Below are 25057 nucleotides of genomic sequence, written 5' to 3'. Positions count from 1 at the left end.
AGGATACAGAAAGAGGCTTCATATTGTTCATGATTATAGATACTGTAGAAAAACATGACTGTGCAGCCTGCGATGTGACACAGAACACAAAACTCGATGATGAAAAAGAACTTCATGTGAGGTGAAAACTTTTCTCAACTTACAAATTAAAAAAATGTACTTTGGAATGTGTTATTATTTACAGAGTATAAGCGTGCAACATGCGATGCCTCATGCCTTGAGTCACACAAAAAGTATTTGCAAAACATGCACAGCTAGCGGCAGTGCAGAGAGTTTGAATCACCGCTCAGTGTGACATTAGTCTGGTGACCAGGACTGGATTTGTGGATGGACGCTCGTCTGAATGTGAATTATCAGGCGCAGCTGGTGGCCGAGCGGAGCGGGGAGGCACTAGGACCTGCAGCTCTCCACAGCCACACACAGCCTGCAGCCCCAAAGACTCTTCTCACTTACTTTCCCAAAAATGTTCAAACAAGTGCAAGACTCAGACAGGACTGTTTGGGATAATTCAAATAAGAATTTGTTTTTTCCCCTCCTTGGCATCCTCTGGAATTGGACACTAACTGGAATATATTTAAGTGAACCTCAGGAGTCTTGCATCAGTGAGAGAAGATAGAGCTTTTTCCAAAGGTAGACGACTATTTTACCTTCACACACCTTCATGTGCACTTGCGTAGAGTAGTCTATAATGCTTGGACATCACATTAAATCCATTTTCAGAGACACAAATGGAATTATCTGTATTACATAAACAGTTTTAGTTGCAACAGTTAAAAGTTAGAGTAGGTGAGGTGAGAAGTCTTTAGAAAGAAAAGCTTTTGCATGCAGGTCGAGGTCATTTTTATTCTCTGTGTTTATTTCATAATGATTCCCCAGGGAGAACTTTGAGTCTAAATGCATTTATTTAAGTCCTGTGAGGGTTTTGAGTGGAGGATCAGACCTAATAGAGAGCAGATCATCTATTCCATCCCCTCAGAAACTGTTGAAGCTTAACCTCATCAGGTTACAATAGCAGCGATCAGACCTGCAGCCGTCTCCTTAGGCTAGGTAATGTTCTCAAGCATTCCTGCAGAGTGGTGTGTGTTTGTATGGTATGTTGGGTTGGAAACAAGGAGCTAGCTGGAGGGTGCTTTTCCCAAATTATGTGTACCACTGCGTTAAGACAAATTATTGCATTCTTGACATAATAGCAGGTGATTAAACTCGAGAGGACTTGCTTTGCGATCTTGATGTAAAGTCGATTCAGAAAAATTCAGACGTTTGCAACTGTGCACATGGTATAGTTTGGAGCATATTCATGGCGGCTTTGCTTTCTCCTCTGGTGAACTCATTCTGCACAGAAAACAATGACTCAAACCTCTTGTAAATGCCTCAATGGATAACGTATTGAGTATTTTCAGAGCATGAAAGAAGTTTATTTTTCTTTTTTGTTTTTCTTGAGAGCATGAGCATGCTCCTCTACACCCTGTAGCACGCAGAGTAGTTGACTTCAGCACAGTTACACACTACAGCACTCTGTGAACAACTGGTTTAAAAAGCAAAATGCAAAAGTGACAGAGAGGCTTGTCTGCACTGGAACAATGGAGCAGTGGTCATCTTACATTGACAAAAGGAGTGATGAAACCAGAAGGGGGTGGGCTGTAGGATGTTGGACTCAGCGTTTAAGTTATTTAATTAGCAAAGGGACGGTTCACATCATATTCATGTTCTTCATCAAGGACAGCTTTATTTAAATATTTAGCTCTGTGATAAGGATATCTTTGGATCTTTGAACTGCTGTTGCTTTTTCTTTGGAGCTAATGTTCAATGCTGTTTCCAAAGAAAACATTTTTATTGCCACGAGACACTGAACACACAGTACACTTCTGGTCAAAATGACACCGGCTCAGTGAAAAAAGGGAATTATACGAGGCTCTTCTTCCTCATTATATAAGCGTGAATGATTTTGCATTATCTACTTTAAGAACAGAATATGAAAGGTGCGGACGCCGCTCGCTGGAGCGACACACCAGCTGATGAAACTAGCAAATTCAGTCAGATTCCTGCTGAGAAACAAAATATCCGCCGGAGTATGTAAAGTATGCTAAATATGTGACTCTTTTTTTAATCAACAGTAGACTACTTATTTCATTCAAAGTTTTTATGAACCATGATTCCCCAGAAGCTGCCCGATTGCATAGAGACATATTTCTAGGTATTCTGTCTTGAATAATTGAGCAAATGAAAATTTATAGTCTGAGATTAAATCTTCAGTAGATATTTTCCTTAAATGCGAACTCACGAAAGTCACAAGATTCTTCATTTAGCCACTTTTTGACTTCCCAGCTAGAAAAACTCTCGATATCGAAACATCTATTTACTCTCTGGAAAAACTCAGACTCACCGCCGCCAATGTGATATGCCTCGATTGCTTCTTTAAACCCCAAAAAACAACAAAAAAAAACAAAGAAAGTTTCTGTGCTGTTGCTAATTCGAACATTCCTCTTTTGGAGGAAAAACAAAAGTGACTACAGCTGTCAGCTTGGCCCGATATGAAAGTCTTATCATTCTTGAGAATGTGAATCAACATACTTTTGAGTGCTTAATGTAGCTTATATAATGTTGCCAAACCGCTTATCTGCTGGAAATGCAACAAATATCTCACTCATAGCAAGAAAATGTGTCCAGTGGAAAGACTGCCTGACAGACGGCTGTGACTGACAGCTGTAGTGCAGGAGGTCAAGTCCACTTTCCTCCTTGATCGCTATCTTCATCTCCGTCTGCTTCCAGCTGTTGGTATGCAGCAGAAAGGTGTACATCTGTGCAGCTTTTTTTTTTTTTTTTCATGCAAACCAGCTGTAATTCTTACTTGGTGAACAATATGTTCCACAGGTGTATAGAAAGAGGTTTTGGCAGTTTATCCTTAAGACAGGCTACAGATGCTGGATCTGAGAAGATGCATGGTCCATCTGAGAAGAATCAGATGTAAAGTTTTCTGCACCTTCTTGGATTAAAACTATTCATAGTTTCATCTGATCTTCATCAGATTTAATATCATATGGCTGTTTGCCCCTCTAATTCTAAGGGATTGACCTTTTGAGGAAAAAAAATAAACTTGCTCAACAAACACTACAGTCTGAATGTTTCTCTGAAATGTTGGTTTTAAATCAAACGCAAGAGAGCCAGCAGTTTGTGCCAAGCAATGAGAAGACGAGGGAGCGCCGCAAAATCTAAATAAAAATCTAGAGGAATGCAGACCACTTTAAAATACAAACAATCAACATTTTAAATTTCCATGGGTATTTTTCAGCAAACTTACTGTAAATCTAAGAGGTCAGAGAGTACAAAAAAAAAACTTCTCCTGCTGTCATTGCCAGAATCAAACTAAACCCACGTTGTGAAGGACTGTCTATTTAGCGTTGATCAAATTCAGTTTAATTTAGTTCATTCAAGTTACGGCCAGACAAATGGGGATTTCCTTATTTCTGGAGATACTGAATATTTTGGCAAAGGAAACCCACGATCAATTGACTTTTGTTGGAATTCCATGTTCTGTCTCCACAGTCGTGTGTAATGGAGAAAATATGCATAAAAATATGCACCAGCCAACAACTTCATGAAGCAACAAGAATATGATTCACATTTGCATATTGCAGTGCTCTAATCCCTGGGATGCACAGATATAGTTACAGTTTTCTCCTGGTAATACAAACTTGAGGTATGTTAATTTCTCTCCAAAGCGAACACTTCATCTGAATAGCATTTTGAGTGTCTCCAGAAGACGACTAACACATTACATAAGCTGTTATGTAAAGAATCACCTTAGAAATCAATGCTGCACTTCATGTTTTTTGACGAAAACCTCAATTTCTGAATGACTGTAAGGGCAAAGAATGAAAGCAATGAAAATTATAATCAATACAGAAATGTACTGATTACTAACCATCAAATTATAATTGTGATTCCTCATTCAGAGGCGTCATGTGAAAAACATGAATCTTTCAGTAATCCTCTTGTAGAAAATCCCTAAAAAGAGGATGGCTGTAATTGCCTGCCCTTCCAGAGGCCTGCGTTGCTCCTCCCTCGCTGGCACCAAACCTGATGAACCACCTTTCATATATAATTGCATCAGCATCCATCCTTCCATGCGGACATGTCTCATCGTCTTTCGCAGCCTCAGGCAGAGTTCAGGGAGCATGGCACCAACTCACGAAAAAAAAAAGAAAAAAAAAGAGAGAAACGAAAACATAAGCTTCTTTCACCGTATGCAGATAATTATCTCCGCTAATACCTCGGGACATGCGCCTCCCGGTGATATCACATGCCACAGCTTCAAATGAAGAATTTATAGATGGCAGCGGTGCGTGAAAAATGGAATATAAAACAATGTTACAAGGAATATCTGTGGAGATGAGCTGCAGAGGTACAACAGGCCCGTGCCTGCGGTCGAGCTGTAGAGCCTCTCCACAGTGAAGTGCCCCTGCAAGCAGGAGTGCCTCATCATCCCAGAGAGTAAGTTACAGTAAAGGCCACACACACCGAGTGTGAAGCGTGACTCACTCTCCTCATCCGGCATGTCAACTACAACCCAGCTCCTTAACCCGTCCATCCAATCAGTGACCTCCGCTCTTTCAAAGGCCGCTCAGTGTTCACACGCTCCGGGAATGAAAAGTTTCACCCGGGATGTGCAGGATTTGTGTGTTTTTATAAATAAAAAAACAAAAAAGAAAAAAAAGCGCAAAAACAGATAGTGATCATGACTGTTTCTCAGACTGCTAACACGAGTGCGAGTGTTTCAAGTGTTCAGCTCGTCTCTCATCAAGTATAGACTACTTATGTGAGGGGAAATTCCCTTTGATTTAAACTGGAAAAACAAATCAGGGAAAAACCAAAATCACCAAAAAACAAACAGCTAAAGTGGCCTGAAAAGACAAAGTCAAACACAGCATCCCAGCATCCTATACATTTTCACTTAAACATCATTGTTTTCATTTTATTTAGTCTTTTATTACGGTGCGGTGTTTATTTTTGAGAAGGTGTAACTATAATATGAGGATACAGAAAACTACAGTGATGAAATAGATGTAAGCAGCAAAAGAGCCACAGAAGTGTCAGAGAGGATGTGAAAAGCTGTTTGATTGGCAATGAAGTGCAGACACTTAGTGAACCAAGGCTCCAAACAATCACTTTGGAAAGAATTCGTCACAGAATATTAAAGCAAAGATGGAAACAAAAGCAAGGATAGGAAAAACAGTCACTTTTGCATCAAGTGTGAACCCATACTGATGTTACTAATTAACCTTATGCTGCCTTGTATTTCATCTAAAAATTGTTACATTGTGCAAAAAAAACCCCAAAAAAAACTCACAGTTGAACATGCTACTAAACAACTCGTGGATTGCTGGATTGTTTGAATAATAAAACATATTTTGTAACATTGTCAGGCAGACATGACCGCTAAAAATCAACATGCAATGTGAGACCTGAAGCGCTTCCCTCAGTAATACCGCTGACAGACACAAACTGAAACAAACATCAGCAAGTAAATATTGGTCCAGCAAAACACTGTGGACAAATATTTCCAGAAAATATCCTGAAACGTAATAAAAAGTCTCTGGCACTGGATTTCACCGGATCTGCATTCGATCTATTTTGACAGGTATCGTCTCAACATGATATGGACAGAGGATGTAAAGTCTGGTCTTTATAAGTAGAATGATAAATGAAAGCAGCCGTTATTTGTTAAACGTACTATCTAATCTGGCATTTGCTACTTTAACGTCTTCCCATAATTGACTTGGCTGTAATCCTGACTGCAAACATCAGTTGTCCGCGGGACAACTGGAAACATCTTGAGTACACTGAAGCAGTTTTCTTTTCTTCACGTCACTCCCGATGGGGTTATAAGTTAATTTCTAAGTGGATTTGATAAAAGGCTCCAGTTCATCTCAGGCTAACGAGCTCTGCCAAGGATTTAGCAAGAAAGTATCCGGACAAAAACTTCCTCCACATCGTTGAATGCGTGCCACGAGATGATAAAAGCAACACATATGCTGAATATCCTCCCACATGTTGAAGTGAAACTCAATGAATTTGTGCGTCTCGAGCAGAGTCTGCGTCTGGCACAATCTGTTTAGTTACATTTGTGTATAGAGACTGGGGTCAGCTGCGTTTCCTCAGCGCAGCGAGACCAAACACGACCATCAGTGAGTAATGAAACTGTCCTTGTTAAATCTGCCCATTTACCGTTCTCATGTGGTTGTAGTCTTCAATTGTATTTCATGTCATTTGGGAATCATAAAAAAAGATGCTGCAGAGTTTACAGTGCATTCCTTCTGGAGCTGTTTTCACTTATCCTTGACAACACGTTTTGATGCATGCGTTGTGCAGATATGAGATCTGCTGCATAACCTCCGTGGTCAGCAGGAAGTGTGCGCTCAGTCTCTTTTGCACGCTGCCTCGGTTGCAAATACAAAGTCAGAAAGTTTTGATATAATTCCGTTTCACATGAACATAAACAAATAGTCGTTATTGTCATCTAGACGCTGCAATCAAAGTATCTATTCTCATTTGCAACTTCACAGTTTGAACTCTTTAGATGAAGGTTCGAGTCCAGTCTTTTGGATTTGCTCATTGACTGGCCTTCTCTTTCTCCCATCCGACCCTGAAGGGATCTCTGGGTCTCCGACTTCCACACATCTGCCTTGAATCACAGCTGACTGCCAGCGGAGGCCCTGTTTCCCAACCTGAGGTCACGCTGCGTTTCCAACCGTTTCCCACATAGTTGTCTGATAACAGTAAAACAGAAAATTGCCCCAACTAGATGCAACAGGACAGCAGTCGAGAGAAATTGGAAATTATGGGCTTCAATTGCATGCCATTATCCTTCTTAACATGTTTCCTTTGACTAGTTGCCAAAAGGAAAAAATCTGAACATTTCACTTCCCCACTACTTGTGGACAGGCTGAGGCAGGTTTGCAAGTGCAGAAAAATTTCACTGTAACCTTAAATGTGTTTAATACGCGACCTTGAAAATGGTCATATGGATCACACGTGTGTGTCGGAAACATAGACGAGTGTCTTCGGCCCGCCCGATGTGAAAAACTGTAAATAAAAACAATTAAAACATATCTTAGATATGATATCACGGCATCATTGTATTTTTCATTCAATTTGATTGAGGAAAATGAACAAGCTGCACAACCGGACTCCGAGTTAATCTGGAGCTTTCCTGAAAAGCACAAACTTTTAAAAACATTTTTTTTTTTTTTTAAAGTAATGCAGTTTTCTTCTTAGAAGGTTTTTCAAACATCCAGCAGTTTTTGGTGAGTGACGCAGCTCTCGGTCGATAATCTCTCAGACGTATTTGTTGCTGTGTCTTTCTGTCTCCGGTTCGTTGCCGGTCATCGGTTGCTGATGCTGATCCGTGTGTTGGTGTGTGGGTGTGCTGGATTTTGTCAAAAAGATTCCAATTTAAATGCAGAGAGGGCGGCCTGATGCATGATGTGTATTCTGAGAGAAGAACCATTCCTGAACACACCAGTGAACTCTCTGTCACCTTTCTGAGCTGGAGCACAATCAACAAGCACTTTGATGATTAAATAAACTGAAATGAGTGGTTTACATACGTCTTTTTTCTCCCCAGTAAGGAATTAGAGAAGCTTTTGCAGACAATCCCGGAATACCTAAATGTGTGCACTGCTTATCCTATTTATTTAGTCTTTCTCTGCATTTTCTCACTTGGTTTTAAGATGTCTTCACTCGTTCCTCGGTACTCCCGTGCTTCTCCTCGCTCCAACGAAATAACCTCAGCGGGGACTATACCATACGGTCACCATGGCAACAAAATTATGCCCTATTTACCTTTGTCTGAAAGTGCTACACAAGTTAAGAAATGTTTAAATAGAGTGATTGCAGCGTCTGCTTCGCTCTCTTGTGTGTCTGTGAAATCACCACAGCAGAGCAGCAGAGTTCATCACAGGAATCCCCATTCGCCAACGAAAATGTGACTTTTTGAAATAGCGGGACAAATTTCAGCTGCTGCAGATGAGGAAAAGTTTGGGTTAATATCAGACCATAATCATAATATACTAACTGTCAGGGAACGTCACCTGAAATAGTGCATCCATACATAAAATTGTTTTCACTGTGTAGACTGAACTGTATTATTGATTATAAAGCAAAGCAGCTTTGTGCAATTATTAAAGAACTGCTCGAAATATTTTCTTTAAAACAAAACTTCTGTAATTTCAAATATTAAATTATCATATTTATATAGTATAAAATATTTCTGGAATCGATCATCAAATGACGATGGGCATGTTTTCTGGCAGAATGTCAGCAAAATGCATGCAAGCTGAATTTCCAATAGTCTCATTCTAGTAGGAATTTCATACAAACTTTACACGGTTATTGAACAAATTCCAGTTATGATATTTATTTCAGTTTAAATGCTCTCTGAGGGTCTTCTGATGGTGGAAATGGTCATTACTGAAATTCATTAAGGCAACATGTTTGTTGAAAATCACAAAACAGCAGAATGAAAGTTAAACAGTTAAACTCCCAACATCCTCAGTGCAAAGGCAATATTGATATTTTTTAAATGTTACAAAGGTTTTTTGAGCCTCTCACACCACAAACTTGATTTTGAGGGACTTAATTCTGCTCAGGCTTCAAGATGGTGAGCAGTTTTGCATGAATAACCACAGCAACATGATGACCAGCATGTCATTCAAAGCCCATTGGCGGCTCTCAGATAAAGTCACATGCGCCTCCCTCCTCTCTTTGAATGAGAGCCAGCCCTGGCGGATCCGGTTACCACAGGGACTGTGTGACTTTTACCATATGAATGAAGCCACTGCCATTTTTTTTTTTTTTTTGGAGAGAGCGGTAGATTGCCCCTGGAGCTGCAGACCGGATTGTGTGCCACCCCAGGCTGCCTGTCAGTCAACCCAGACAGGGTTCATTAAACCGACTCCATTAGAGCTAATGAGTTGTAGGTCTGTGGTTATGGGTGGCCTCTCCATTCAGGAGTAACAGACCACATAACTGATTGGCTTGCTGATTTGGTTAATTCACAGTGACAAGGGAAGAACTGCCTTGTCTGCTTCGTTGAATGCCTGAGTATGTAGCAGCCTTAACCTGCCCTAACAACAGGAGAGGCTGTGTCTGCCAAATCCTGCAGAACAACAATATGAAGGAGAAACTTTGTCGGTATGCAGATGACTTCAGTGTTCAAAAGACTAAACAACCACCTCAGTTTCTCTGAGGTCTGTGGTCTTCATTATGAGGTCTCCAACAATCTCAGGGAAGCCTCTGTGAATGAATATTTTACATCATCACACAAGTTATCCTTTGAATGCTTGTAAATTTTACAGAATTCACTGTTTTCTCACTTTCCCTGAGTAATGAACAACGATCTGAGGCAATGCTGAAGGAAAGTTACAGCTTTTAGTTTCACTGTTGTGTGTCAGGGGGTTGAAAAAAATACAGTCTCGCCATGGACATCCAGGAATCGAGCAAAACTGATGGGGTGGTTAAGTTGCCCTTTCCAAACTTTGTCCAGAGAGAGGCAGACAGACATTGTTTGATATTGTTGGACAATACACTTGTGGATATTGGGCAATAAATCATTTTTGTTGGAAAAAACTGATGCTTTGGATTGTAATTATGTATTGCTGTAACAGCTACTCCATCCAAAGCGCTGTATAGAAATGAAGTAGGCCAATAAAACTGCTGTCTTGTGCGAAAACAGGAGAAGGTATTTTAGCACGGATCCGATCACTTCCTGCAAGCATGCATCAGCCTCAGAGCAGAACACACTGAGCAGCACTAATGACACCGCCTAAACCTCATTAAACACAGCAGCAGGCACCAGCCATTATGGGAAGTCGACAACGCCGAAATATAAATATGGAAAAAGAAAGGAGTGTGAGGGCCTGGTCAGCGGCCAGACCACAAAGCAGAGGGAACATGGAGCCCAGTAAACTGAGACGGATTCATCTGAACCCAGAAAGGGCTTCTTACCTCTCAGCACGAACAGCGCTGGCTCGTCGTGGCTGCGCTCCAGGTTGGCTTCGCACGTCCCGTGTTGAGCAAGCAGCAAGGCTTGAGGTTGCAGGGCGCTTTGGAGCAACAGGAGTGTGAACAGTAGTTCAACAATCCATAAAGTTTTGCAGTTGGAAATTTCTTTTGAATCTATAAATGTTAAGTACGCTGTGAGACTTCAGTGAAGAAAATTCTACTTTCTACCAGTCCAGATAGATTATTCTTTATGAGAGGTTTCAGCTGCCAGGAGGCCCACGGACAACTACAGACAGAGAAACGACTCAAAGAGTTACAAAATAAGCAGAAATAGACATAAAATAAACAAATTCAGATAATATGTAATTGTATAAAGCAAACGTAAAATGGTTGCATAAAGACACAACACAATTACAAGGAGAAACAAAGTTACCGAAAAAAAAAGAGAACAACTCAAAGAGACAATAAAACAGACACAAATAATCATACCAGAGACTAAACAAAGAATAAAATGAAATCAGGACCACTCTCACTGCTTCCTGACCCACTATTTTATTGTTACTTCATAATCCCTTGAACGGACCGTGCCTTTTGACAGACTCCCATTTTAAACAAATAGTTGCCTTGTGACTGGTTAGATAAAGGTTTTTTTTTTTTTTTTTTTTAATTAAAATAATTAATATGATCATTGAACTGAATCCTCTATCCTCAGTACTGCTGTGTCTGATGGAGGATCATCGGAGCTGATTCCAGCAGAGCACAAAGGTGACAGAGAAGACTCAGCTGTTTGTTTGGGGATTGTGGGAAGAACCGGCAAAGTAACACGCACAAAAAGAACCGGACTTGAAGAGGGAGTTTTCTAGCAAAGAGGCAAGAGTACCAACCTCTACTGTAGCAGAGATTAGTAAAATGATCAATAAGAAAAAAAACAAGACCATAAAGAGGAATCATACAAGTACTGATGCACAGAAACAAAAAGGACCTTTAGGCACAAGCATCAGCGTGAAGAGTTACAGAACTTGACTGATTATATAAACAACCATAAAAAAGAAAACTGGACTGAAATGAAACAACCATGAGGGGGAAAAAAATGGCCCAAAACATCCAACGTTATATCGGAAACCGTCATCCTCAGAAACACACAGAAGTGTTAGAAAGTAGAAAATGTATGAATTAAAAAAATCTGCAGACTTAAAAATAAAGTTAATGATCACAGTTTAGGGAAGTAGAACCTTAAAACTAAAACTTTTATTGTTGTGTTTATCCCAGATGCTCCACAATATATTTTTTAATAAACTGTGTTTGTATTAATTTTGACAAATTCTTCACAGCCCTAATATATTACCCATAAATCCCAGCTGCAGTTGCTATGGAGATGAAGTTGTTGATCAGAGCAGTTTAGTCTTTGGATGATTTGTGAAACAATTTCTAATTAATTTAAATGTGTCTGTATTCATTGTTATTGAACATGTTTCTTTTTAAAATATTGCAAAGTGAAAATAATTCAGATTTGACAAAACCTTCCAGAGTTATATTTTATCAAAAAAGAAAGAAAAAAATCACCACAATTCAGCTGATAAATTTTACTGATCAAGCAGTTTTGAAGAGTAATCTATAGACCACCTGTACTCCGTACCATACTGTGTTGATATCAGTGAAACCTATTGGAAATTTAAAGAAAAAATGTGTGAAATTTTACTAAACTCAATAAACCAATCGTCTATAAAGATCTAAGAAACTATAAGAGCAATTAAAGCCGCAAGCGGCATTGGTCGGGACCGAGCCTCCCCGCCGGCCAGCGACTGAGACGTCCACCCACTAACATGGAGAAGTTAGCATCTCCCATCCACTAACATGGAGCTGTTAGCATCTGCCATCCACTAACATGGAGTAGTTAGCATCTCCCATCCACGAACATGGAGTAGTTAGCATCTCCCATCCACTAACATGGAGTAGTTAGCATCTCCCATCCACTAACATGGAGTAGTTAGCATCTCCCATCCACTAACATGGAGCAGTTAGCATGTCCCATCCACTAACATGGAGAAGTTAGCATGTCCCATCCACTAACATGGAGTAGTTAGCATCTCCCATCCACTAACATGAAGTAGTTAGCATCTCCCATCCACTAACATGGAGTAGTTAGCATGTCCCATCCACTAACATGGAGAAGTTAGCATGTCCCATCCACTAACATGGAGTAGTTAGCATGTCCCATCCACTAACATGGAGTAGTTAGCATGTCCCATCCACTAACATGGAGTAGTTAGCATGCCCCATCCACTAACATGGAGAAGTTAGCATCTCCAATCCACTAACATGGAGTAGTTAGCATGTCCCATCCACTAACATGGAGTAGTTAGCATCTCCCATCCACTAACATGGAGTTGTTAGCATCTCCCATCCACGAACATTGAGTAGTTAGCATCTCCCATCCACTGACATTGCATTGTTAGCATCTCCAATCCATTAACATGGAACAGTTAGCATCTCCCATCCACTAACATGTAGGTGTTAGCATCTCCCATCCACTAACATGGAGCTGTTAGCATCTCCCATCCACTAACATGGAGTAGTTAGCATCTCCTATCCACTAACATGGAGTAGTTAGAATCTCCCATCCACTGACATGGAGTTGTTAGCATCTCCTATCCACTAACATGGAGTTGTTAGCATCTCCCGTCCACTAACATGGAGCTGTTAGCATGTCCCATCCACTAACATGGAGTAGTTAGCATGTCTCATCCACTAACATGGAGTAGTTAGCATCTCCTATCCACTAACATGGAATAGTTAGCATCTCCCATCCACTAACATGGAGTAGTTAGCATCTCCCATCCACTGACATGGAGTAGCTAGCATCTCCCATCCACTCACATGGAGTAGTTAGCATCTCCCATCCACTAACATGGATTAGTTAGCATCTCCCATCCACTAACATGGAGTAGCTAGCATCTCCCATCCACCAACATGGAGTAGTTAGCATCTCCCATCCACTAACATTGAGTAGCTAGCATCTTTCATCCACTGACATGGAGGAGTTAGCATCTCCCATCCACTAACATGGAGTTCTCAGCATGTTCCATCCATTAACATGGAGCTGGTGGCATCAGTCATCCACTAACATGGAGTTGTTAGCATGTTCCATCCACTAACATGGAGTAGTTAGCATCTCCCATCCATTAACAAGGAGTAGTTAGCTTTTGCCATCTGCTTTCCTGAGTCACTGAATGAAGTCATTGAGTGTCTGAGTTTGATTGACAGCTGCTGTCAGCTGTGTAACTGCTCTGTATGCCCATATATGGTCATTTCAGTTAGAGTGGAGAGAGGAGAAAATAAAAGTCTTTTTTGGGGAAACAACTGCTCCTTGTTCCTTTGCTGTTTGGCAATACTGAACAAAAAATATCACGTTTGATAGGAAAATTAGTTGTCTTTCAGTTGGTGAGGCTTTCAGAGAAGTCAGACTTTTAGTTTGGACTGTAGAGGCCTCAGTTTGTGAGAAGCGCGAGATTTTTCCCCATCCGGCTCCATTATGACTGAGAACAAAAAAAATGCAGAGCGCACACCTTTTCTTACCTGTGAAAACATACATATAACATGATATTTTCCCCACTTATGTTACATCATCTTTTTCGGGAGAAACTGCTGGAACTTTCAGTGTGCTCGGTTTGTTGATAGGAGTCACGGTTTAGCCGCAGTCGCCACTTGTTCGAGGTGCAGAAAAAAGGCGACTTTTTTCCTTTTTTCCCCATTATAACAGATGAGGGCCGGAGCAAGGCAGGATTTCAGACTTCCAACTTTGAACGCGAATAAAATCCACACCGTTAGACTTTTGACAAAGTTGTTCACAACTTTTGTAGAGAAAATTGTCCTCTTTCACGTCGCGTGACTCTTATGTTTGTACGACAAACGGTCTCGGAGGAGATAATTTTTTCGTGAGGAGTGATTCTGAGCTAAATTTTACTTTGAAAGGGAAATAGCGGACTTCCTGTTGGATTTAGGTCAGGGGTGTGAGCGTGTGAAATGTAGATCTTGATGAGACAAACGCGTGCGTGTTGGTTTGATCTCTCTACGACATTCCTGCGGGCCGGAGCGACTGTTTTAGACATTTTTTGAGATATAGGTGGCGCTAGAGAGCCAATGGTTTTCGTTTTTGTATTTTATAAAATTTTTCGCCGGTCACGATGTGTGTGCCAAATTTGGTGAGTTTTCGTGCATGTTTAGGGGGTCAAATTTGCGTTTACTTGGTAGGTCAGTATAATAATGAAGAACGAGAACGACAAACACCGGAAGAACAATAGAGACCTTGCCCTACGGGCATGGTGGCCTGCGGCCACCATGCCCTCCGGGCTCGGTCCCTAATAATGAATTTAAACCTCAGAAGTCCAGACTGATCACATTGAGCTGAATCATACGTTCAGGTTTCAGAGCTAACTTTCCCTTCTTTTGTCTTTGAAGTTGAGAGCATGACCCCCGCGAACAAGCTGAGCCTTACAGCAGAGCACTAATAACATTTTTGGACATTTTCCACAAGGATTTTGGATCATGCTGACTCAACACAATTTCCTGTCGTCTTACCGCCGGCGCATTGTGCTCGAAAACATCCACTTCACCCCACTGCTGTTTTATCAGATACGGTCTGGGAGCTGTTATGGGTTTTTTCAAAGGACACCAGTCATTTCCAAACTAGCACAGCGCAACACGTGGTCCGCTTCGTGGAAGTTATTTATGCCGGGAGAGCAAGGTGCTCGAAGAAATACAATTTCTTTTAACTGTTTTCTCGCCGGCGGTCGGAGTGATGCCTTTACACTCAGTCATCAGGTGGCGGATGAGTCAAGCCAGAGTCTGTATGGCGCAGCGTGGCTCTGAGCTGCTGCAGCCCATCTGCTTCAAGGCTCAATGAGTAGAGCAATGTGCAATGCCCCGATGCACACTAATGTTGTGCAGCCGTGTTATGTGCGTATCTGTAGCCCACCTAGTAGCCTAAATTAATGCTGCCATTATCCTGTGGCTGCATGTTACTTCACCCCTCCAGTAGTTGTTAAAGCTCTGCACCATGAGCCAAAAACAAATCCTCCAAATAGTGGAGACATGTGGTTTCCATCAGTAAAATCACTGTTTTTCACAACACATCTGAGAAAGAGATGCTGTTCCTGCGTCATTATATATTATCATTATACATTTTAACTTGAAGTCTAAATAAATGCCAACGTTTCCCCCTCTACTCTCTAACCAGAATAAGCTTCAGTAATAGCGTACAGACGGCATTAACCCTTACTTGTTTTTTCTTCTCTGCTTTAATGCAACTTAAAAGTTTTATGTCCTCTGGTATTCGATTTAAAACCACACAGCATCTGGTTCTATTAACTAGCAGCTCATGAAGCCTGACGTGACGGAATTGTCACGATAAATCTCAGGATCAGCCAAAGGGTCAAAGGTAAAATAAAGATTTACACTGATAGTACTAGAGCTGCCTTCTTTTACTGTGCCATTTACCACCACAAATCCAAGATCCCCGTTGAGCTCAGTGTAATCTGACACCTTCCCACGTTGCATCATATTTCCCGTCATTTCCTGTTCCATGCAATGGGAGCCTGAGGCACTTGTACCCGAACGTGCAAAACGATGCAGATTTTGAGAACACTATCAAGTTTACAAATCACCATTTAGTAAAAGCTGTAACAATACTTAACTTTCATCTGTTTCAGAGTAGAATTTATAGAAAACCATGTGCACTTTGATCATATTACAGTCTCATCTGATGGACTTCTCAGTTGTCAGTTTGATTTGTCCATCAGCTGCGCTCTACGTGTTTGAAATGTTCAGAATATAAAGTAATAGTTGATCTTCTGCCACCAAGGAATTTCAAATGTGCTGGTTTCAAGGGTGACAACACAAACAGTACATAGCCCATTTTAGACTAGTTTAAAACGTACCTCTGTACTGCTGCTCCAATTTGTATTCGCGAGAGGTTCATTGAGTGTAAACCTCAGGGAGATGCTTTCCTTTTAATGGGCACATCTGGATGTCCGGATTGCCCACTACCAAAGGTCAGCTGGCATTTTAGCCTTTTCAACCACTTAGAGGGGGAAAGAAAAATGTTTATTTGCATTTCTGACAATATACTGATGCTACTACTACTGATTTTCTTATCTTATAGACAAGAAGGAACAACTTCTCTGTGTAACGATGTATTTGAGCATTATTGAGCCAAGTTTAATGTTTGCAGAGGGTTTCTGGTTCAGACGTTGTAACAGGTAGAGGCCACTTCAGATGAGCTGCAGTGTTTCCTGTGCTGTTTGCTTTTCCTTTTTTTTTTTCCTTCAAGAATACACTGCAGTCATTTGGATTAACAGCTCCTTTATTTCTGTTTATGTGTAGTTTACATTCCTGTCAGCACGTTGTATCCGGCTCGCTCTTGTTAACAGCAACAGCAGTATTTTTATATCATAGAGTTTTAAACTCACAAAAAAACTTCCTGAATATATTTTAAAAGCAGAGCTCATCTTAATGGATTAATTTTCGTGACCTTTGCTCACGAATGAGATTAAAATCGGCACTCTTGTGAGGTCAGAGGCACAGTGACACAACTACATTATGAAATGATTTAAAAATCATGTTTCAGATTCACTTTAATTGACTTTTCCAGATGCGCTTCAATCACTGCATAACAATGAATAATAGTATTGAATGGAATTGGAATCTGATGCTGTAATTGAGGGAAAGCAGACACTGAACAGCCATGTCTTGATTTAAAGCAGTGTTACGGATTGTTGACGTTTCTCCCTGCTGGCTGGTTGTGTGTGGCTTCATCTCACCAAACTCCAAAATCAGCTGGTCTGAACTTGTTGCTAAAATACTCTTGAAGTATTTTATCTGTTTTACAGACACAGATGTGTTTATGTCCCAACAAACCTGTCAAGCCCCATTTATTTAAGGACGCGGAAAACTAATGTAAAATTAAGCAGCATATTTCCTCGACAGTTCACCTCCAGCTCTGCTTAGTTTTGGTATGTTCAGTATGTGGCAGTCCAGTTAGCAGGAAAAACATATTAAGTTTCTCTTCCCGTATTCCTCTCGCAAAGAATGTGTTTACAGTGGGTTTATGAGACGCTTTCTCTGCTTGTCTTTCAGCAGGGCCGAATCGCCGAGGCAGAGGAGTTCAGAGGCGTGCTGGATGGCGGCCACAGCCAGGCCTGATGGCAGGAGGTGTCCGCAACACGCTGAACTCTAATAGCATCCTCTAGCAACCACAGAGGTGGTACAGTTCATGTGGAGACACTAAAAAGGTATCGAGATGGATTGATTCAATGTGACACGGTGAAAAATGATATAGCTGGCAGGTCGATGCAAAAACATGAAGCCAAGTCCGTCACATCGTCTGTTTGAACATTATTTACCACATCCTCACTACTGTCTTAGAAGCATATATCATTAAAAATACAGCTCATTTAAATAAAATAAAATAAAATAAAATAAATACACACTAGTCAGGCCAACAAAAAAGGAATTAAATTATAATGAAATGCAGCTCAGCTTTATTTTTCTCTCCCAAAAGTTCGTTAGCATAATGAAAAACATACATAACATATAAATACACCAACAAACAGGAATTAAATGAGAAAACCAACCGTGACTGAAACAACAGATGACCTGGAAGTGAAGGGAGACGAGGTCCACCAATGACACGATGTGTTTCAATCAAAGATGCCAGCAAAGTTAAAGGTGCTGTAGGCAGGATTTTGCTAGTCAATGCTAATTTTTCTGTGTTTTCTTTGGATTAAATGTTAGAGTATCCATTGATAATCCTTTAGGAGTGTAGCATAATTGCACTACCGCGAGGGTGCAGCGTTTCCATCTGTCTCTGTTCTGAGCTGAAAAGGAATCTCGACAGCTCCAGGTATCTTTGACCAATCAGAAGAGCCCCTGAGGCTCTAACCGTGATTGGTCGAGGGGCGTTCGTCACACGTTCTTGTGGGCAGGGCTTAACTTGCGTAAGGGCGTGATGTCAGAGAAAACAGGACAGGATTGGCTGTGCTGGGTTTCAAATCGCCATCTTAGATGGGTCAAATGCGGAATCCTGCCTACAGCACCTTTAATTCCAATAGTTTTTACTGTTTTTGCCATCCATATAAAAAAAGAAAAAGATACACAATTTTATATGGATGGACAACATGCCTCTAACAAAGCCTGACTGTGTCTCTACATCTCTGCAGGAACAGTCAGTGAGAGCAGAGTTTCTTCTTAATCATGTGACATTTAGTCACAGTTTAAAACTGAAGGATTCTTAAATTATGTCCTTTGTCTAAAAGTCTTAAAAGACACATTTTTGTTTCTCTTAAATAAAGAAATAAATTATAGAATAAAACCAATGAATGTCACAGATGCTTCAGTTGCCAGAGTAATGTAAACAACTTCTTTCACCCATAAAAGACCAGATGTAACGTTTGTGTGCGTCTTCCTTAAAAGATGGATGTGGTGTGAAACAGACTTTCCGTGTGTGTATTTCAGACGTGAATTCGTGCCATGGAGGAAGAGAAACTCACTCTAACTTTTATCCCGCTGCATGAGCGAATGGGACCTGTGCCATGTCACAACCAAACATCACTTCATTTTTCTGTTTCTCAGAGCTTCACCATCAGACGGTTCGCAGTTATTCTATCACAGAGCTGCAGCACCAAGAAACACATCAAAGAAACACGGTTCTGAACAGAAACTCACAAACACTGTCTGACCTTGATACAGCATCTGAGAGATGTTTTAAAAAGAGGAACGTTGTGTTACATTCAGAAAAAAGACTGAAAAATAAAGCATAAAAATGAATATTATGTAAAGCAAGAAAACAAATTACAGTTAAAAACAAAAAAAAACGTAGCATCTCTGAGCCTGAAAATGAATTGATAAAAGTGGGCCTTGTCTTAAATCTACACAATAATGCTTACTGTCTTCTTTTTTTAATCCGTATGTTCCCATGAGAGCAAATTGTCATGAAACAATAAAGCAAAGGTCAACACCATCAACCAATATGGGCTTTAGGTACAGTTTCAACTCGGGAGGGCTTTTCTCTGTGGAGTCTGGATGAGTTTGCTACCCTGTTTTCCTCCTAACAATCCAAAACCATAGGTGTGAATGAGTGTGTGTGTGTTCGCTCTGTGATGGATCAGTGATCTGTGTGGGGTTTTACCCTGCTGTCAGTCCGCCGGGCTCCAGCAGCCTGCAAGGAAGCTGGATGCATGGATGGACACGCAGAGACTGTTAATGACTCTGGTTCTGAAAAGTATTAGTAACTGTAAAATTAGTTTAAAAAAAAGTACTCTTGCATAAAACTGAGGACAGAAGTTCAGCGGTTCTAATCGCACTTCTGACAGATTACGGCTGAGTTGCATGAGGAAAGGCAGCTCAATCTTGAAGCCTGGGCCATACCAGACGTGTGCTTCACATGATCGGTGGCTGCAACGGAAAGGAGCAGGAAAAACTGAGTTTCTCAAATCTGGATCAACACAATCATCCGTCTTGATTATATCTTAATATTGATTAAGTTTTTTAAAATTCTGCAGCCATGTCGATACTACCACAAAGTTGTTTTTTTTTTTTTTACATCCTCTGGTTTTTTTTCATTGTCTTTCCTTTTATGTGCCTTCACTTCTTAAGTTTTCCACTGAATCAGTGTTTTCTCCTTCCTGCTGTAAAAACACCTTCCTGTGTGTCCTACAGCGATCTGAATTAAGCACGCAGAGCAAAGATAAAGGGGGCCGTCTTCTCTCCAGTGGTCTTGTCTGTTTACAGTAATTATACTAATCGTTCTAAACCTGACGCTGTAATGAGTTCGTCACGTTCAGATGCAGGAAGACGGAGCGGTGGGGGGGTGTTGAGGTGAGAGGGGAGATATCCCCTCTCCTCCTGGCCAGACCTCACAAGCGTTCATTAGTGGAATCATAGTTCATGTTACGTTCTGCCACACAGGCTGTGATTTTACATTTGATTTGTTGTGCCAACAGTTTTAATCGGCGAGCATTCGCCCCCGACACCCGAGGCGAACGCTGCGTGTAATAAACCTTCCTGACAGAGCCTGAGCGGCAGAGCCATCGCAGGTGATGACACGCCTGCGATTCCTGGTGAACTGTGTTAAATACAGTTCATAGAACGTCAATTTAAGCAAGGCAGCGGAGCACAGATGTTCTGTGGTGTGTATTGCGGTGTGAGTCACCGCGTGGTGAAAAGAAAATGATATCAAACTGATGGATTGTCACAACACTGCCAGTTATACGTAACCTGACACCTGTTTTATGTATTTACTATGCACATAATGTTTGTTGTTGTTACAAAAGGAATTCATCTGTGTTATTGGATAATTAGACCACTTTTTGAATTGATTTAAGCTATAGATCACTATTTTTTTCCCTATTTCTCTAAATCAGACGCCCATATAATTTGATTCTTTCCATGCATGATGATAATGTGAGTTTGTCACCACTGCAAAAGACCGATTGATGGCTACAATGTAGTATCATTCTGAGATATTTTAGCCAGAAAATCAATTTTCCCAACATCAGGAGGTGAGTCTATATGCTAGAACCAGTGCGTGAAGTCCTGATTTTCTATCCATCTTTGTTTTCTCTTGAAATGTAATTTATCAAGCTAATCATATCATGAAATGAAAAAACAACTTTCCAGGCTCTGCATCATTTTTATCATAGTAACAGTGAAATAACCTCCATCCATCCATTTTCTAGACACTTTGTCCAGTTCAGGTGGTGACCTGCTGGAGTCGATCCAGTCTGACAGTCGGTTCAGGCAGAGTACAGCCTGGACAGATCCGGGGAAACACAAAACAGTCGCATCAGGTTTCTGGATTGAGGGAGGAACCCAAAGTCCCTGAGGAAAAAAAAAAAAAAACCCTTCAATGCACAGGGAGAACATGTAAACTCCACACAGACAGATTTAGCCCAGACTCAAACTAATAACCTTCTCACTGTGACACAAGAGTGATAACCACTACAGCACTGTATGGTCTGCAGAATAGGACATTGATACAACAACAATATGAGGTTTTTACATTACTTGTAGAGTTTTAAGCTACAGCCATATTGCTGTGAAAGAGGAAAGATTTAACACATTAGAGTGTTCAAGTCTAAAGTTTTATTTAGTTCTTTTGACCTTTCCATCCGCCCCGATCGGACCGACCTCTTTCATTTTCTCTGTAGGCGTGATATTTGCGACAGCCACACGGAGACACTGTCAACTACCTCTGGCAGCATTTTCCAAAATGTCTTCAAAATGTGAGGCACAGTGAAGGATTTCTTCACTCGCCTTCAAATGTATGGAAGCAACTTCTGTCACCAACTCTGAATAATCTCCAGTAATATCATGTATTTTTCAGTCATTTGTGATGTGAACTATAAAATGAGAAAACAATGGATTACACGTAATATATTAGCACGCAGGCATGCTCGTGTGGGGAAAAAATAAAAACACTGTTCACATGTGGGTGTTCGCCGTCCTACATAGAGCTGCAGAATATCTTTAGATGTCCACAGATTGTAAGTGGGTTTACTGTCCGCTCTGTGGATCTGGTTATGTTCATAACTTCATTGTGAATAATGAAGCAAATGCATAAATATCAAACATTACGGCTTCCTCCCAGTGTTTGTAGATGTATAAATAAGTTTGGTTTCCTCCTTTCAGTGTCCTATCTGCTTAGTTTGGGTTTGCAGACTTAATCCTTCGCCGTGCCAAATACAATTTTTCACGCACTCCAACTGTAAAGTGTATAACTGTCATATGTTTAGTGTTCAGGGCTTTGAATAAGAGCCGTTACATGCACCTAAATGACGTTAATCCTCCTGTTGAACATATATTACCCTGGATATTTGAAAGGGAAGATATAAGACGATCTGCAGACTGCATTTAAAAAAAAAAAAAACCTCACTGGAGAAAAAAGAATGCAGTTTATTGAAACAAAAATGCTTTAAGCCTGTAGTAAAATTATCTATTGTCCTCTTTTATCTCAAAACAGCTCTTTTTAAAGTACAAGGAGCTCACAGAGGTCAGTACTTAATGCATACATTAAAAAAACAGCCTGCAGAATACAGTACTCAAAGTACATCTGTGTTTTAAATGGATCTGAAATTTATGAATTGCAATATTGATTAATTCACTACTTCAAAGTGAAAAGTCTTGATTTCACAGATACAACTGTGTCCCTCATCTCACACCTCCTTTCAGCTTCTGGCCAGAGGCTTTGCTGCTCTGACCTTTAGGACATGACTGCTGATGAATTCAAATGTTGATCTACGCCTGCTTAGGAAAATACAATGACTGATGGAGCAATAGACTGAGGCTCTCCAACACTGACAATAAGGAGAGATCAGGGATTACTATTACAACAACGCTAACCTGTCAGTATTGAATATGGAGCAGTGTGGCACATGGACATATCAGCCAACCAAGCTGTTGAAGGGAAGCTGGGGCGGGCTGTGCATTTAAGGTTCTAAAAAACAGAATTACAGGATAAGTTGAATTTTAAATAACACAGAGTGTAAGTGATTGGCTCTGGGTGTGCTGGCAGAAAGATCAGTGTATGAGAGAGTGCACAGGAATTGACAGCCAGGTGATTTTGACAGTCAGAATCCAGTACAGCAGAAAGGCTGAACCGTTTAGGAACAGAACGATAACGTGTGCTTCTTCCTTATTGAAACTGACACTTTAAGCTTCATTTGCCATGTGAATGGGTTTGTGTATGCGCGCTAACTGAAGTGTCTTTCTTGTTGACAACCTCAGGTTGTGTGCTCATGAGGTCGTCTATGCTGGCCCTGTTCCTCTTCTTCAGTGCCCAGGCCCTGGCCGCCATCAGAGGGGACTCCTGCGTTGCCACGGCGGCACACCCGAGGGATCCCGGCAACAACAGCCCCACCTCCGTCCCCGTGGTGGACCCCAAACTCTTCAAGAGGCGCCACCACCTCTCCCCCAGGGTGCTCTTCAGCTCTCAGCCCCCCGATGCGGAGCCGAAGGGGTCCGCGGGCGCGAGCAGGAGGAGCCGGAGGCGAGCGGGGCAGCCCCAGCACCGCGGGGTGTACTCGGTGTGCGAGAGCGTCAGCGTCTGGGTGGGCAACAAAACCAAAGCCACGGACATCTCGGGCAACGAGGTGGCGGTCCTCCCCGATGTGAACATCAACAACGTCAACAAGAGGCAGTACTTCTTCGAGACGACGTGTCACAGCTCGCGGCCGGGCACCCCCGGCTGTCTGGGGATCGATGCCAGACACTGGAACTCCTACTGTACGAACTCGCACACTTTTGTGCGAGCGCTGACTTCATTCAAGAACCTGGTGGCGTGGAGGCTCATACGCATCAACGTGGCCTGCGTGTGCGTGCTCAGCCGCAAGTCGTGGCGGCAGTGAAGACTTTTCCGGACACACACACACACACACACACACACACACACACACACACACAGGCCCGACGACAGCACACACACACGGGACAGACCAACGCTAACCTGCAGACAGCCGGGACTTTCCTCACGTAACTTATCACCAAAGACTTCTCACCCTCTGCACAAAGTAAATTATTTGTATTTGTCAAAAATATCAGGACTGCATGTATAACCACCAGACCTGGGTCAAAAAGTATCTCCTATCCAGTTTTTTTTTTTTTTTTCTGTTTAAAGTACAGAGGATTAAAAGGTCTCTGTTTTAACTTGGGTTTAAAATAGACTCAGTTTATATATGCTGAAGTAAACATGGTGGTACAGGGTCCTTATTTATTCCAACATCTGAGAAAACTGTTCTGACAAGAATAATGAAATAAGTAGTGTTTATGTAACATAATTCCCCGACATGCGGTTTGATGAATCATGATTCAAGGCAGCTTTTCACATTAAAACAATTCTTGATGTCACCCAAAGGAAAACACTCTGTTGTATTTCTAAAACATTAATAACACCAGCAGTGGCTGAGTATTGACCTGTGAGCTGGAGGATCCAGGGTCAAACCAGGGAGGGTGGAAAAATGAGCCACGTGTATTTCTTTAATTTGCAATCACTTGCTGTGCTGATCCCACCGAGAAGCAAACAGCTGAATAGACACAATAACATTATTACTTCCATGGTGGATTTTTTTTAAAGAGACTTGCTACAATGAAAAAGAAAGGAAAATCAAGTTAAACACGTACAGCATTAAAACAAATATCAAACAGATGAAAGTGTTACAATGATCATGTGATCTCTTGACCCTATTGACTTTTATCCTACAACATAAAACCTTTACATTTAAATAACTGCATTCTCAACTTGTATTTTTTTTCTTTAAGTTCAGGATGTTGATGAAAAAAAACAGTTTTCACTTTCATCTCTCACCAACTATACTTTGGTTTTATCAGTTGGGTAAATACAGGCCTCACTTCAGCTGAACCGCAGCTAAACTGCATCCTAACAAGCTGCACGATGATTATGAGATCCTCCCCAAACAGCCAACGGTGATTCACGTTGAGAAAATTATAATTTAGGGAAACACTTTCAGCCGTCTGATTTTCCCTGATTACTACTGGCTGCTCAGACAAGAATTGAGAAATTCCTCGGAAACAATAAAAAGTGAGCTTTTGATCATTTGTAGTCTAGTTACTCTTCGCAAAAATATTTTTTCGTGTTTGTTTTATAGATGGTGTTTCCTGAGTACAGTCCCTTTTCCAAAAAAAAAATGGGATTATGTGTTGAAAGCAGCAGCTTGTGATTCTCAAGTGAGACTTCCTACGTTTCTCGATAAAATACAGACTAATTTTGATTTGACTTTGCCTGTAGACACACATCCCAAAACAGAGGTGCTAAATAAAACAGCTGGAAGAGGATTTCACAGCTATCTAATTGGCAGAAGGAAAAAATAGTGTTTGTGTTGAAAGAGTGTTGGGCTGGTGTTCACCAGTTTGTGAATATGCACATCTCAAAGACTGCCACATTTTGTCAAATGACTTCTTCATCGAATGATTCAGAGTTTATGAAGGAATGTGTGATTGAATGTTGATGCTGGATGCAAAATCTTTGAGCGTATCACGACTTGAA

At 41.1% G+C, this 25057-nt stretch overlaps 1 protein-coding gene across 2 annotated transcripts; it reads left to right on the top strand.

Moving 5' to 3' along the window:
• The first annotated feature begins 513 nt into the window (after window positions 1-513).
• On the top strand, window positions 514-23402 carry ngfb (nerve growth factor b (beta polypeptide)). 2 transcript variants are annotated; one of them, XM_030092223.1, is made up of 3 exons: window positions 514-630; window positions 17140-17291; window positions 22783-23402. In XM_030092223.1, the coding sequence occupies exon 3, from the start codon at window positions 22794-22796 to the stop codon at window positions 23400-23402; it is 609 nt and encodes a 202-aa protein (XP_029948083.1). In that variant the 5' UTR covers window positions 514-630; window positions 17140-17291; window positions 22783-22793. The 2 variants fall into 2 exon arrangements, with proteins under 2 accessions (XP_029948083.1, XP_029948082.1); XM_030092222.1 differs by having other exon boundaries at window positions 564-630; window positions 17137-17291.
• Window positions 23403-25057: the final 1655 nt, after the last annotated feature.

The sequence above is a fragment of the Salarias fasciatus genome, chromosome 5, assembly GCF_902148845.1.
Source record: "Salarias fasciatus chromosome 5, fSalaFa1.1, whole genome shotgun sequence".
Classification (NCBI taxonomy): Eukaryota; Metazoa; Chordata; class Actinopteri; order Blenniiformes; family Blenniidae; genus Salarias; species Salarias fasciatus.
Note: the sequence above shows the minus strand (reverse complement) of the source record. Positions and strands in the feature narration are given on the sequence as shown.

Bases quoted from the DNA above. Each gene is read 5' to 3' on its own strand.
- ngfb (XM_030092223.1), top strand. From the start codon at position 22,794: ATGAGGTCGTCTATGCTGGCCCTGTTCCTCTTCTTCAGTGCCCAGGCC.